The sequence below is a fragment of the Crocuta crocuta genome, unplaced genomic scaffold (genome assembly GCF_008692635.1).
Source record: "Crocuta crocuta isolate KB4526 unplaced genomic scaffold, BGI_CrCroc_1.0 scaffold50, whole genome shotgun sequence".
Classification (NCBI taxonomy): Eukaryota; Metazoa; Chordata; class Mammalia; order Carnivora; family Hyaenidae; genus Crocuta; species Crocuta crocuta.
This window is the reverse complement of record NW_027527428.1, coordinates 3,798,473-3,810,833: the sequence shown is the minus strand read 5'-3', so window position 1 is coordinate 3,810,833 and position 12,361 is coordinate 3,798,473. Positions and strand designations below refer to the sequence as shown.

General features: G+C 58.6%; 2 protein-coding genes across 3 annotated transcripts in view; one reads left to right on the top strand and one right to left on the bottom strand.

The window, feature by feature from the left end:
• The window catches only part of METTL23 (methyltransferase 23, arginine), a 4,743-nt gene extending 4,519 nt beyond the window's left edge, over positions 1–224 (bottom strand). Inside the window, exon 1 of the mRNA XM_077754937.1 lies at positions 22–224. The gene's annotated coding sequence lies outside the window, so the exon portion shown is untranslated. The remainder of the gene's footprint in view (positions 1–21) is intronic.
• Positions 225–648: 424 nt separating this feature from the next.
• On the top strand, positions 649–6,703 carry JMJD6 (jumonji domain containing 6, arginine demethylase and lysine hydroxylase). Of its 2 annotated transcripts, none has more exons than XM_077754923.1 (6): positions 649–934; positions 1,435–1,823; positions 2,552–2,838; positions 3,940–4,075; positions 4,526–4,619; positions 5,365–5,493. In XM_077754923.1, the coding sequence occupies exons 1-6, from the start codon at positions 806–808 to the stop codon at positions 5,404–5,406; spliced, it is 1,077 nt and encodes a 358-aa protein (XP_077611049.1). In that variant the 5' UTR covers positions 649–805; the 3' UTR covers positions 5,407–5,493. The 2 variants fall into 2 exon arrangements, with proteins under 2 accessions (XP_077611049.1, XP_077611039.1); XM_077754913.1 differs by lacking the exon at positions 4,526–4,619 and adding an exon at positions 6,288–6,703 and having other exon boundaries at positions 660–934; positions 5,365–5,503.
• The last annotated feature ends 5,658 nt before the right edge of the window (positions 6,704–12,361 follow it).

The following is a 12,361-nucleotide window of genomic DNA, read 5'->3' as shown; positions in this document are numbered from 1 at the left end:
GTCGGGTGCCGCTGCACGCACCTGGGGGACGCTGACCTCAAGCACCGTCCCCTCGGCCCCCCGGCCCGGCTCCTCTGAGAACCGAAAGCGCTGGGCGCGGACCACATGCCCCCGGAGGCCACGCTCGCCCGTGGGGGAGTCGGTGGCCCCCGGGCGGGCCGCGAGCAGCGGAGGGCGCCAGGTTGCCAGGCTGCGCGCGCGGGAAACCCCAGGCCGGCTGGAGCCACCTCACCGGCGCCACGTGGCCCTTCGCGAGCCGTGCCGGGTCGCTGCAACGCGACAGCAAGGGCGGGGAAAGCACCCCTCGGGGGACCGTGTGGCCGGGCGGCGAGAAGTGCCGAGAGACCAGGCAAAGGAGACAGGAAAGACAGATGGCCTCGGAGGCTCCCACGCCGGAAACGGGCCGCGGAGGTAAGCGCTCGCTTCCGGAAGTGACGCACTCAGCGGAAGCGGGAGAGGCGGGACCGCAGTGAGAAAGCGCCTCCGTCGGCCTGACCTTCCCAACATGGCGGCGAGCCGGCGAGTGTGAGGGCGGACCCCGGAGGCGCCCAAACCAATGGCTCACCGCGAGACGCCGGGGGGCGGGGAAGACGGCCGCCGCGTGCCCAACCCGAGGCCCGGGAGGTGGTTGGGGAGTGAATCTTCTGGAAGGCGGCTTTAAAGGCGCCGGGCCAACGCGAAGGGCGTTCCGGTGTCGCTGTCGCCGCCGTCGCCGCCGCCGCCGCCCGGGCCGGGGAGGGCGCGCGTTGGAAGCAGGAAGCGAGCTTGCCGAGGTCGTCGCGGGAGCAGCCGGTACCCCCGCAGGATGAACCACAAGAGCAAGAAGCGGATCCGCGAGGCCAAGCGGAGTGCGCGGCCGGAGCTCAAGGACTCGCTGGACTGGACCCGTCACAACTACTACGAGAGCTACTCGCTGAACCCGGCGGCCGTGGCGGTGAGCGGGCCGGGGTCGGGGTCGCGGGCCGGGCACGGGCGTCTCCCCCGGTTCCGATGGGCTCACCTGCACCCCGCGGAGGTCGGGGTCCTCGGGGCCCGGATTCCAGGGACCGCCTCCTGCCTCCCGCCCGGGGCATCTGGAAGCTGACGCCTTTGGCGCCCTCAACAAGGACTGTCGCCCCTAGACGCCTTGGGGCGGCGGGGCCCTCTGGGACCCGGCTGTCAAGGCCCGCGAGTGGGAGATGGCGAAACCCCCTTTTCCTCGTGGGGCGGCGCTGGGTGCGACGTGTCAGTCCGCACGCAGGTCCTTGTCTCTTCCTCTCCACCCGCCCTCCCTCACGCAAGATAAGCCGGAACAAGAATCTGGCTTCTTAGGTATGTCGTAGCTAACTGGTCCTGGGGGACGCCGTTTTCTACCGCTGGACTTTTGGTTTTGTTGCCTTTTTTTTTTTTTCTTTTTTTTTTTTAACTAGATAGGTTTTTTTCTGATTCCCCCAGGATAACGTGGAAAGGGCAGACGCATTACAGCTGTCGGTGGAAGAATTTGTGGAGCGATATGAAAGACCTTACAAGCCTGTGGTTCTGCTGAATGCCCAGGAGGGCTGGTCTGCGCAGGAGAAATGGACCCTGGAGCGCCTAAAAAGGAAATACCGGAACCAGAAGTTCAAGTGCGGTGAGGATAATGACGGTTACTCAGTGAAGATGAAGATGAAATACTACATTGAGTACATGGAGACGACGCGAGATGACAGCCCCCTTTACATATTTGACAGCAGCTATGGTGAACACCCCAAAAGAAGGAAACTTCTGGAAGACTACAAGGTGCCCAAGTTTTTCACTGATGACCTTTTCCAGTATGCTGGGGAGAAACGCAGGCCCCCTTACAGGTAAAGTACCCCCCGGGGGTGAAGCCCATAGGCTCTTCTGTACAATAATATGTGTCATCTAAGCACAGTCAGCTAACCTTTCTCCAGAACAGTGAGTGGGTTCTCCTTGGCTGCACATGGAACTTACTTAGGGGGTTATTGCTGCCTGACCAGGCCCTTCTGCTGCAGACTGGTTTCATTGGTCTGGGTTGCCATGTAGGCATCAGGATTTCAGAAGGCTTCCAGGTCACTCAAATATGCCAGCCGAGTTGAGCCACTAATCTTTTAAGGGAAATTAAAAAAAAAATTTTTTTGTGTTTATTTATTTCTGAGGCTGAGACAGAGTGTGAGCAGGGGAGGGGCACAGAGAGAGAGGGAGGCACAGAGTCATAGCAGGCTCCAGGCTCTGAGCTGTCAGCATAGAGCCGGACACGGGACTCGAACCCACAAACCTCAAGATCATGACCTGAGCCGACGTCGGATGCTTAACTGACTGAGCCCCGCAGGCGTCCCGAGGGAAGTTTTAATAGTTAAAGGCCAGTAGTAAGCCACGTCAGTGATTTTTCTTTTTTCTGTCCTGGAGCGCTCCAGGCACTATTCATTCAGCGATCCTGAGTAGCAGTGTTTGCGTACTCTCTGATATAGAGGTCACATGATGTGCTTTATAAGACCCAGAGCTCACCGTTTTCCAGTGTGTGTGTGCATATTGTTAATTTACCCTTCACGTCCTGGACGTTTCCGCCCTTCAGGTGGTTTGTGATGGGGCCACCACGCTCCGGGACCGGAATTCACATCGACCCTCTGGGAACCAGTGCTTGGAACGCCTTGGTTCAGGGCCACAAGCGCTGGTGCCTCTTTCCCACCAGCACGCCCAGGGAGCTCATCAAGGTGACCCGCGAAGAAGGCGGGAACCAGCAAGACGAAGCTATTACCTGGTTTAATGTCATTCACCCCCGGACACAGCTGCCCACCTGGCCGCCTGAGTTCAAACCCCTGGAGATCTTACAAAAACCGGGAGAGACCGTCTTCGTACCAGGTATAGAGAACGGACAGAAAGTACGCTCTTTGATCTCAGTCAGCTGTCATTTCGGAGCCGAAGTAAATGCAGAAGGAGTCAGAGATCCCTCTGCGCGCTGACCCGGAATGAACTGACTGGGGCCCGCCTCAGACAGCGGCGTCCTCCGCTGTGTCCTCAAGTGCTTAGGGAGGTGCTGTCCACATTTCGTGTAACCTGAAGCTCTGGTGGCTGTCGGTGAACTTCCTGCATGTAAAGATGGTGCTGTTTCCATCCCTGGTAGTCACCTAGGGTCTTTGCAGATGTGCAGTGACTTGTGCGTATTTCTGCAAATTGGGTTTCTAGTACAGTGTAGCACTGCCTGGGTTGAGGCCGGAATAGGAACTCGGGGCCAAGAGGCAGGAAGTCCCATACCTGAGAACTACACTTTGTTCTCATAGGTTAAGTGTCAAGAGCGAGGGTGTTTCATATTTAAGATAGGTGTTCTTCTCTTAGAAACTGAAGAACTTATTGCTTTTCCAGTTTTTTTTTTAAACCGTTTTTTCTTTTAACGTTTATTTTTGAGAGAGAGAGAGAGACCGAGTATGAGTGGGGGAGGGGGCAGAGAGAGAAGAGGGAGACACAGAATCCTTACCAGGCTCCAGACTCTGAACTGTCAGCACAGAGCCTGGCTCAGGGCTCAAACCCAGGAACTGTGGGACCATGACCTGAGCCGAAGTCAGACGCCCAACCTGCTGAGCTCCCCAGGCGCCCCTGCTTTTACAGTGTTGATCACAGTGTTGGATCAACGGGAGTCCCCGTGCTTTTTCTGTAAAGGGCAGAGCGTAAATGTTTCAAGCGTGGGGGTGGGGGGGCTAGACAGGGTTCCAACTCCCTCACTTTGCCCTTGGAGCAGGAAAGCAGCCGCAGACAGTCAGGGGCTGAGCAGGCACCACTGTGCTCCAGGACAAGTTTACACGCATTGGTTGTGACGCCTGGATCAGGAGAAGCATTTACGCCTCTGGGTCTTCTGTCTCTGAGTCCCTCCCCGTAGATAGGAAGCCCCCCATTCGCGGAGTTTTTGTTATTCGTGATTCCACGTAGAACCAAGCCCCGTTTCACTCTTGATTTGTTGGATTCCAGGAGGCTGGTGGCATGTTGTCCTTAATCTTGACACCACCATTGCCATCACCCAGAACTTTGCCAGCAGCACCAACTTCCCCGTGGTATGGCACAAGACGGTAAGAGGAAGACCAAAGTTATCGAGGAAATGGTACAGGTGAGAGACGTTTTCTTCTTCTTCTTGCTCCGTTTCGAGGCGAAACAGAAAGAGTCCACCGCCGCAGGAACGTGTGCTGGTCTGAGGCCTGGGAGAGCTGGGGCTGCGAGACCTCACGGGCAGAGGACGGCGGGTCCAAGGTCAGGGCTAGTTCCCAGGCTGCTTGCCAGCCTCGAGGTGACAGCGTAGGACTGTGCATGTTTCATCAAAGCCAGTCAGTCAAAATACGGTCATAATCGGGTTGTTTCTCGTTTTTTGTTTTGTTTTTGGTTTTTGTTCTCCCTCCTCTGCCACCTGCCCCCCCCAAAAGCTAGCACTTAGCAAAGGAAGCCATTTTNTTCCCCCCCCCCCCCCACACACAGAAGCATTATTCCCCTTTGAACTTATTACCTTCAGTTCTCGTGAGCGAGGTGACTGCCCTGGAGACTTAGCTCCTCTGTTTATCCACAGAACAGATACAGCACGGGCAGCGGCAGTGCAAGTCACCCCCAGCCACCCCGTGCCACTGTGTCCCAACCCTGACCTGGAGGGACCAGCTCTCGGGGTAAGAGCGGGGTCCTGGCTTGGTCAGTGCTCAGCCTGCCTGCTGAGAGGGCCAGCAAGGGTGGTGGCTTCGTTCTCCCCGGACTCTCGGGTACCCGAGGCCCGCTTACGTCATCCCACCAGCCGCTGTGTGCTGTGACCCGGTTGAACTGAAGGCCTTAGCGTACAGCAGGTGCCCTGCCCCAGGTTAGAGCGGACGCCAGAGCAGGTCCCTGAGGGGAGGGTTCCTGCCTCCGAAAGGCCAGTTCAGTTTTAGCTTCGAGCGAGGGGAACCCTCTGTTACTTGCTGCTGCTTGTTTCCTGTCAAGTCTCATTGTTGCCCCGCTTACAAATGGAACTTAACTGACTGAGGTCACTAAACGCTGTGTCGTGGAAAGGAAGGGCTTAGGAAGTCCACTAGGAAAGGAAGAAAGAAACCAGCCACAACGAGGAAGAGAGACTTTTGCTCCCAGGTGAAAGAAAATGCAGCCTGACTCAGGGCCACTGTGCCCCACACGTGGGCACTACGCCTGGCGCCTTTGCCGAGGGCACAGCGAGCCGCGTGCCGCTAGGTCGCCCTGCGGGAGAGCCCGAGCGGCAGGCCGGCGGGGGCTTCTGCTCCCGGCCTGCGGACCGTGTGCGGTCAGCACGGCCGGCACCCCCAGGCGCTCCTGAGCGGGACCGGCCTCCGCTCTGAGTCTCGGGGTGAGCGCGCTCCGCTGTGCTTGCCGGTCCCAGCGCTGGGAACAATGTCTCTTGTCCCTCAGGATCTTGAAGCAAGAGCACCCCGAGCTGGCGGTCCTGGCTGACTCCGTTGACCTCCAGGAGTCCACGGGCATTGCCTCCGACAGCTCCAGCGACTCCTCCAGTTCCTCCAGCTCCAGCTCGTCCGACTCGGACTCAGAGGTGAGGCCCTGCTCCCTCTCCAGGCCGCCCAGGCAGGGCAGCTGCTGCTCCCCGCCCCCCTAGCTGGGACAGGACACAGAGCTGCTGCTTCCGAGGGCCACGGCCGCCAGCGTCCCTGCTGTGCGGTGAATCTTGCCCAGTTTATAGCCCTGCGCTTGCGTGGGGGTCATTACAGTAACTTTGGGAGGCAGAAGGAACATTCGGGGACTTCGTTAAGTAAGCGGCCCAGGATCTCAGAGCCAGCGAGCGGCAGCGTGGGCCTGCGGACTCGGCGCCTTGCGAGCTCAGAGCCCAGGCTGAGAAGTTTCCCCCTGGGTGTAAATCCGGAGCCCAGAAACCGCGCAAGTCCGGCGGCTTGTTAAAAGCTGATGTCGTTTTAGGGGAGAGGGACCTGGCTGTGTCCTCAGCAGATGAAAGTCCCAGCTCGCCACTCTGCATAATCTACCGGTTTGGCGTTCCTCAGGGGACAGAGGGGCGTGACCGTGCACGGCCACGCGCCCTCGCTTTCCCCTTCGGGGTCTGTGTTCGAGCTGACTGTAGAATGTCCTCAGAGCACGTCTTGATTCTAAACAAGCCTCCCGTCGGGAGCGCTGGCCGGGCCCCTGGCGTCTGGGGGCAGTTGCCGGGCTTGGGGAGCCGGACACCCCTCCGGGGCTGGGCAGTGGGGCCGCGTCGCCTCTGGGAGAGCTCGGACATCCGTGCCGTGTCCTGAGGGCGGAGGCCTGTTGACCTACAAAACAGGTTGCATCTGGTTAAAGTCCTGCTTTTCTCCTCCCGCGTGCAGTGCGAGTCCGGGTCCGAAGGGGACGGCGCGACGCACCGCAGGAAGAAGCGGAGGACGTGCAGCGTGATGGGGAACGGGGACACCACCTCCCAGGACGACTGTGTGAGCAAAGAGCGCAGCTCCTCCAGGTGACCACGCGTGGCCGCCGTCTGTGCAGGAGGACATGGCACACGAGGGGCAGGGCCCTGGGGCGGGTCAGCCTTGTGGAGCTGCGGCCGAGGGAAGGGCCGGAGAAGCCGGAGAGCGGGGACGCGCTCGGGATAGGAGGCCGTTCGCTTGGCGTTTGCTGCAGGAGCTCTTTTCTCTGCGACCAGCGCGAGTTAACGTGGCTTCTCTTAACGCGTCAAGGCGAGAATCTGTGTGGATGGTGCCAAGGAACCCTTTAATGTTATTTAATAAAAATTCAATCCATTTTATATCTTCGCCATTTTTTCCCCTTGAAAATACCACAAGCCTCCCCTTGGTGCTGCTCTCGTGGTCTCGGGGGAAAGCTCGGGCTCCGCCGGGCTGTGCCCTCGGCAGGGAGGGGCTGGTTACCGCGGTCGAGTTCCCCGCTGCCTCCTGAGAGCCTGGGGTGTGGCCTGTGGTTCCCCCCACTCTGCCATTGTCGCTTGGAGCGCTCCCGCCGAGTGAGACGGCAGCGAAGAGCTCAGGTGTTTTATCGGGTCTTGTCACGTCTGCCGTGTTTGGTCCCACCGGCTTGGGTCTCTGTAAGCTAACGCTTAGAATCACGAGGGTCACCTCTTTGCCAGCAGCGGCCCTGTGCTGGGCACCCGACGGGCTCACGGGGAAGGTTTGGTGGCGCCCGTGCTCCCCGGGGCTTCGGATCCCTGAGCCTCTTCTCCTGGGGCTCGTCGCGGTGCACCGGTGGTGACGAGGGAGGTCTCGGGAAGGTGGCCTAATACCGAAGCCCCCACGACCCTCACGTGCGCGGAGCCCTGGCCTGCCGCGGGCGCCCTCCTGTGTCCTTTGCGTCTCCGCGCGGCTGGGCGCTTCTTCCATGTGTCGGGAAAGTGTAGCACCCACATTCCTTCCCGTTTGTTTCCCTCTTTCTCCGCGGTCACAGAATCCCACGGGAAGCTCAGGTGTCCCGTCCGCCTGAATTCATGGAACGTGCATTTCTCAAGCCAGGTGTCCTCTTCACGGCCACTCTCCAGTGTCTCTTCTTGCCTTTTTAAAGCGTCTGTCTTGTTACGGCCTGCCTGTGACTTGTGACATACTCGTAGGAGAAGGGAAGGGGGTCGGGACAGCCCTGCCCCTCGTGCTGCGGGGGGGTCCTGGGGCTCGGCTTTAACATTTCCTTCCAGCTTTGCGCCGGCTCTGCCGTCTACATGCTGATCACAGGCGGTTGTACTTTTCCTTGGCAGGATTAGGGACACTTGTGGAGGCCGGGCTCACCCCTGAGCAGACACAGAGACTGTCCCCGAGGTGGCTCCTGCGTACGCGGTTGGCGGCCGCCCGACTTGCTTTTCACGTCTTCTGCTCCCTCCTTCTCCTCTGTCTTCTTTGAATTTGGATAATCCTTCTCTGGTCCCAGCTTCTGTCTTCGGTCAAATGCTGTTTTCACTGCTTCCTAAGACTAGATGGCCAAGAAGTTGAAAAGCTCACCAGGCTTGGCGAACCCCGAAGCGCCAAAGGCCCGCAGGCCGTCGGGTGAGAAGGTCTGTGCTGCCTCCTTTAATCCGCGCTGCTCTGCCTCGAGGCCGAGGGCCGTGACCCGCTGACTCGCTGCGCCGATCCCTCACCGACCGCTGATGTGGAGCCTCCGCCGTCCAGGCACACGAGCGGGCCCTGAGGGGCAACTGGACTCAGACTTGTGTGCGAGCCAGTTACACGAAGAAGCACCGCGCGGGTGCCCCCTCCCTGTCCGTCACCCTTGGTCGGGAGCCGCGCTCAGTGGCAGCCACCCAGCCCTGCACACGCGGCGCCACTCACCACTGCGAGCGCTGCCCTGTGACGCGTTCCCTTCTCTCCACCGTCAGAGAGCCTCTTACATCCCAGCGGTGTTTGGGGGAGCGATGACACGTCAGGGGTTCACGTGGGAACAGAGCCTGAAAGCATTCAGTGTGTTCTGTCATGGAACGTAGGTGATGATCAGGGCCCCCTTCTAACAGGCACATCCTGTCCTTCCCTATCCCGTGACCCACACCGTAAGAGACGTCGCGATGAGCGTCCCTGTTTGACCAGCAGACATGTCTGGTCTGCACGTCTGGAATGCGTTCGTGTACGGTGCTCCTCGTCTCCAGGCTGCTCAGTAACTCCGGCAGGGATGCTCGGGGCTCGGATCGCGGGTTCTGTGGCCCTCGTCATTCTTACCTGCTGCCCTTAATCCGTCCCTAAATTCAACTAAAGTTAACAGTAAGAGGGGGCTTGGCAGGGATGCGCTCAGCCAGAAGCACCGAGCAACATGCCCTGTCCTGGGTGGCAGTGCGGGCAAGGGCATTAGCAGCCAAGAGGGCGGAAGGAGCTCTCACTGTGGGCCTCCTGAGGAGCAGCGAAGTGAGTGCACGCAGCCCGGAGTCGTGTGCTGTCGCCTCCCCCAGATACCCCCCGAACGTGGATTCGATCTGGGGAATCCATGGCTCTTCTGTGCAGAGGCTGCATTTTTAACAGACTGGTTCTCATTTCTCGACACTAGGCCGGTTGTGTGGCTCTACTCCCGGCGGCCGGGCCCCGGCTTGGTCTTAGTTTTCTGCATCCTCAAATGCCGATCCAAAAAAGTGGCCAGATTGGATGGAGAACATCCGCCGCCGTCCTCAGCGTTGGCGCCTGTCGCCTGCCCTCCTTTCCCCGCCGGGCCACAGGCTCAGGCGGCCCCGGTGCCTGGGTGTGCGTGGCCATGAGTGAAGTCAGACACAGAACTTGTAATCTGTTTGCATTAAGACCCAAATGGCATTTCCCCTCCTTCTCTTTAAGCTTTTCTTGCCAGCTTCAAAATGCTTTTTTCTTTCCCCAGTATTGCTACGGGGCTATCACACCTTGCTCTTAAATTCATACCAACTTCCTTCTAAACCTCCTTTTAAAGGAAAATCCACAAAAGCAAAAGGCTTTTTGCCGCCAGGGGGCGTAGTGGGGCACGTTTGCAGTGGCCACGACAGGGGACTTTGAATTGGAGAGAGAAGCCTTCCCCTAGAGGCCAAAGGGCGGGTGAGTCCTGTTGACAGACAGCACTCAGAAATAAGGGACCCAGCTCATGTGACAAGCCCGCAGCCACCTCACCTGAACACAGATTACACGCAGCCATTTGGCTCTCGCCGGCCCACAGATGACCACAGGCCAGTCTTGTTTTAGCCAGGCCGGGATTCAGCACCTCCCACCCCACCCCCCTCACTGTCACCGTGGGCCAGCCAAACACACCAGTGTGGGAAATAAAGCAGGGACAGGGTACAGAAACCGTGGAAGGGAGTGGAGTGATAGCCGGGCGCTCAGGACAGGGTTGAAAGTGGGGACCGGGGCCGTCTGTTCTGACCTTAACTCTTCTGCCCATGTGGCCTGAGCTGCCCCTCCGCGTGCCATCAGCAGTAGTGAGGCAGGGAAACCGCGGGAAACTATTTCTAGGGATTCTTCAACTTAAAACCAACAAGCTGGGTCCTGGAACAGGGTTCTTGAACCATTAACGTCTGATAGGAGCGGGGTTTGGGGGGGGGGGAGACCCAGGCTTCGGGAGTGAGCACCAAAGGCCCTACCATGAGCCGGCATATCCAGGGCCATACACAGGTGTCTCTGGGGTCGTCAGTAGTGCTGGGATATTCAGGGTGACACCTTTGAGGGGAGAGCCACCAAACGCAGGGACATTGTTCACATTTGGCTCAGGCTTGCAGATGCCCATTGATTAGTCGTTCAAGCCTTCAGCCTGTGAGTGAGTGCCAGCCAGCGTCCTGGAGCAGGAGACAGAGCAGTGACAAGCCCAGATCCCTCCCCTCGTGGAGTTAAGGGACCGTGAGTGTGTCGTGGTTCCCAAGGGTCATTGGTCGGGGTAGGTAGAGTCCAGCACGTCCATTTCCACGGCCAGGAAAGCAAGTTCAGACCTTACAAAATTCAAGTTTATGAGGTCTTCATAAAAGAACATAAGTAACATCATAGCCGTGCCCTAAGCGTTTGGTTTCTCTCTCTAAATTAGTGAAAGATACCTAAGGATCAGCAAGAAAGTTGCTGTACGAGTTGCTTTCTGAACTTCGTAGAGGTTGAGCCTGGATGTGATTTAGGACCTTAGACAAGCGTGTGGGACGGGACAGGAGTTTTGCAGTAAGTGTCGTAAAAAGTGCTTTCTAAGGACGTAGGTGTGTAAGTGCACAGCCGTAGGTTCCTCGAATTGTGTGTAGTGTTTCCACAACCAAGTCATTTGTCATGTGTGCTGGGTCCTGCCGATGCCTCCCCGTGGAGTCCGGCTTCTCCTCACACCCCTCCCCACCTTCCGTCACGGTGTTCCTCTGATGTCACATTCTGCGCAGCAAAACTGGACAAACCTTGGGCCCCGGCCCCTCGGGTGGTGACTCTCGTCGTTAGTTCAGAAACGTGAGACTCCTCAAGTCCCCTGAGCACTGGCCCGGCCTGCTGTCTCCAGGGCGACTGGACGGTGCGGAAGGACGGGGACCGTGCGCTGAGCCCTCACGCCTCCTGCGGCTGTCACCCACACCCGGCAGCTTCCCACGTCAGCTTTCATCTCGCGTGGGCCCCGCCACCAAATGCCTGTGGCTCTGCCATTTGACTGGTATTTTTAACTTTCACTTGGATGAAACTTGTTCATCATTTTAAATAAAGCAACTTGATTTGCACTTGGGTTTTTTGCATTGTTTTGTTCCTGTTTCTCTTCGTTATCCGCCTGATAGTTGACACCGAATGTGACCGAGTTTGCACAGCGGGCCCTCTTACATAGAAACTTTGAAACAGCGAGGACAGGGGACAAGAAAGAAAACCCACTTGGGCTGAAGGTGCCCTTGGGGTCAGAAGCCAGCAGCAAAGACAGAAGCCCCACTCCACGTTTTGTAGTGAGGGGGTGTTTCTCATCGGTCACCCCTGAAATTCCTTTGCCTGTACCCTTCCCGACAGGGATGAAGCTTGCCTTTCGCCTGTTGGTTGTAACCGGGCCAGGAGGAAGCCTGAGCGCATACTCGCATCTTCCCTTTAAACTGCAGTCCATCTAGCTTCTCGGCTCCCACCAGATGTCAGCTCAGGCCCTGTAATTTTTCCCAAAAAGCAGTAAGTGTATCCTAAGCAAAGACTGGCACCCTGTTTTTTCAGCTGTTACCTGACAAACTCCGTCAGCCCCACGCTTATTGGGAGCGCTCGAGAAATAACGTTTTGGGCTACAGCGAATTTGTCTCACACACACTGTTCAGCAACAGAGCCCCAGAAGGACCTGGAGAAACAAAAACAGTAGACTTCCCTCCATTCCACCTTCCAGAATTACTCAAAAAGGAGAAGCCGGTAGGGGTGCAGAGTTGACCCAAGGCACCTGGAGCTGAATTCCAGAAACCAGCCTTTGGGGGGCAGCCATGTTACAAGGCTGCTGGGTCTCAGGCCAGAATGGGCATCCCACCAGCCAGCTCGGGCAGTGTCCTCTGGAAAGGCCGTGGACATGACCGGGGAGTGGCCGGGAGTGAGCGGGGTTGGCCTCCGCTTTTCACCGTCTTGCAGGCTGTCCAGAGCCACGGTTTAGACGAGCCTTCCGGCCCTACTGGGCCTGGGCATGCCCTCCCCCGCGGGCGGTCCCAGAGTGCTGTGAGATGGCCTTGTGTGCCGGGCGGAAATGCGGCCGAAAACGACGGTAATCCAAGGGCGCCCGTGGAATGAGTGTTGCAAACTGGTTTTCAAAACAAAAATCTAAGCGCAAGGCTCCGGGGCCCGTTGCGGGGCTAGGTAGGGCTCGTCTGGCCTCGGGAGTGACGCCCCAGGGGTCAGGCCCNCCGGGCCGGGCGGGCCCCGGGGAGCGCAGGGCCCGCGGCCGGCAGGGAGCGAAGGCCCCGCCAGCAAAACGCGCCCTCCTCCCCCGTAAGTGTCGCCGAGCGACGAGGCTGTCGGAGTTCTGTGCGCCTCTGGCGACCCTCTCGCCGGCCGGGCGCGGGTCACACCCA

Excerpts from the sequence above, each read along its gene's own strand:
- JMJD6 (XM_077754913.1), top strand. The coding sequence starts at position 806 with ATGAACCACAAGAGCAAGAAGCGGATCCGCGAGGCCAAGCGGAGTGCG. Across the intron at positions 1,824-2,551 it reads AAACGCAGGCCCCCTTACAG|GTGGTTTGTGATGGGGCCAC; the intron begins GTAAAGTACCCC and ends TCCGCCCTTCAG. Across the intron at positions 4,076-5,364 it reads TTATCGAGGAAATGGTACAG|GATCTTGAAGCAAGAGCACC; the intron begins GTGAGAGACGTT and ends CTTGTCCCTCAG.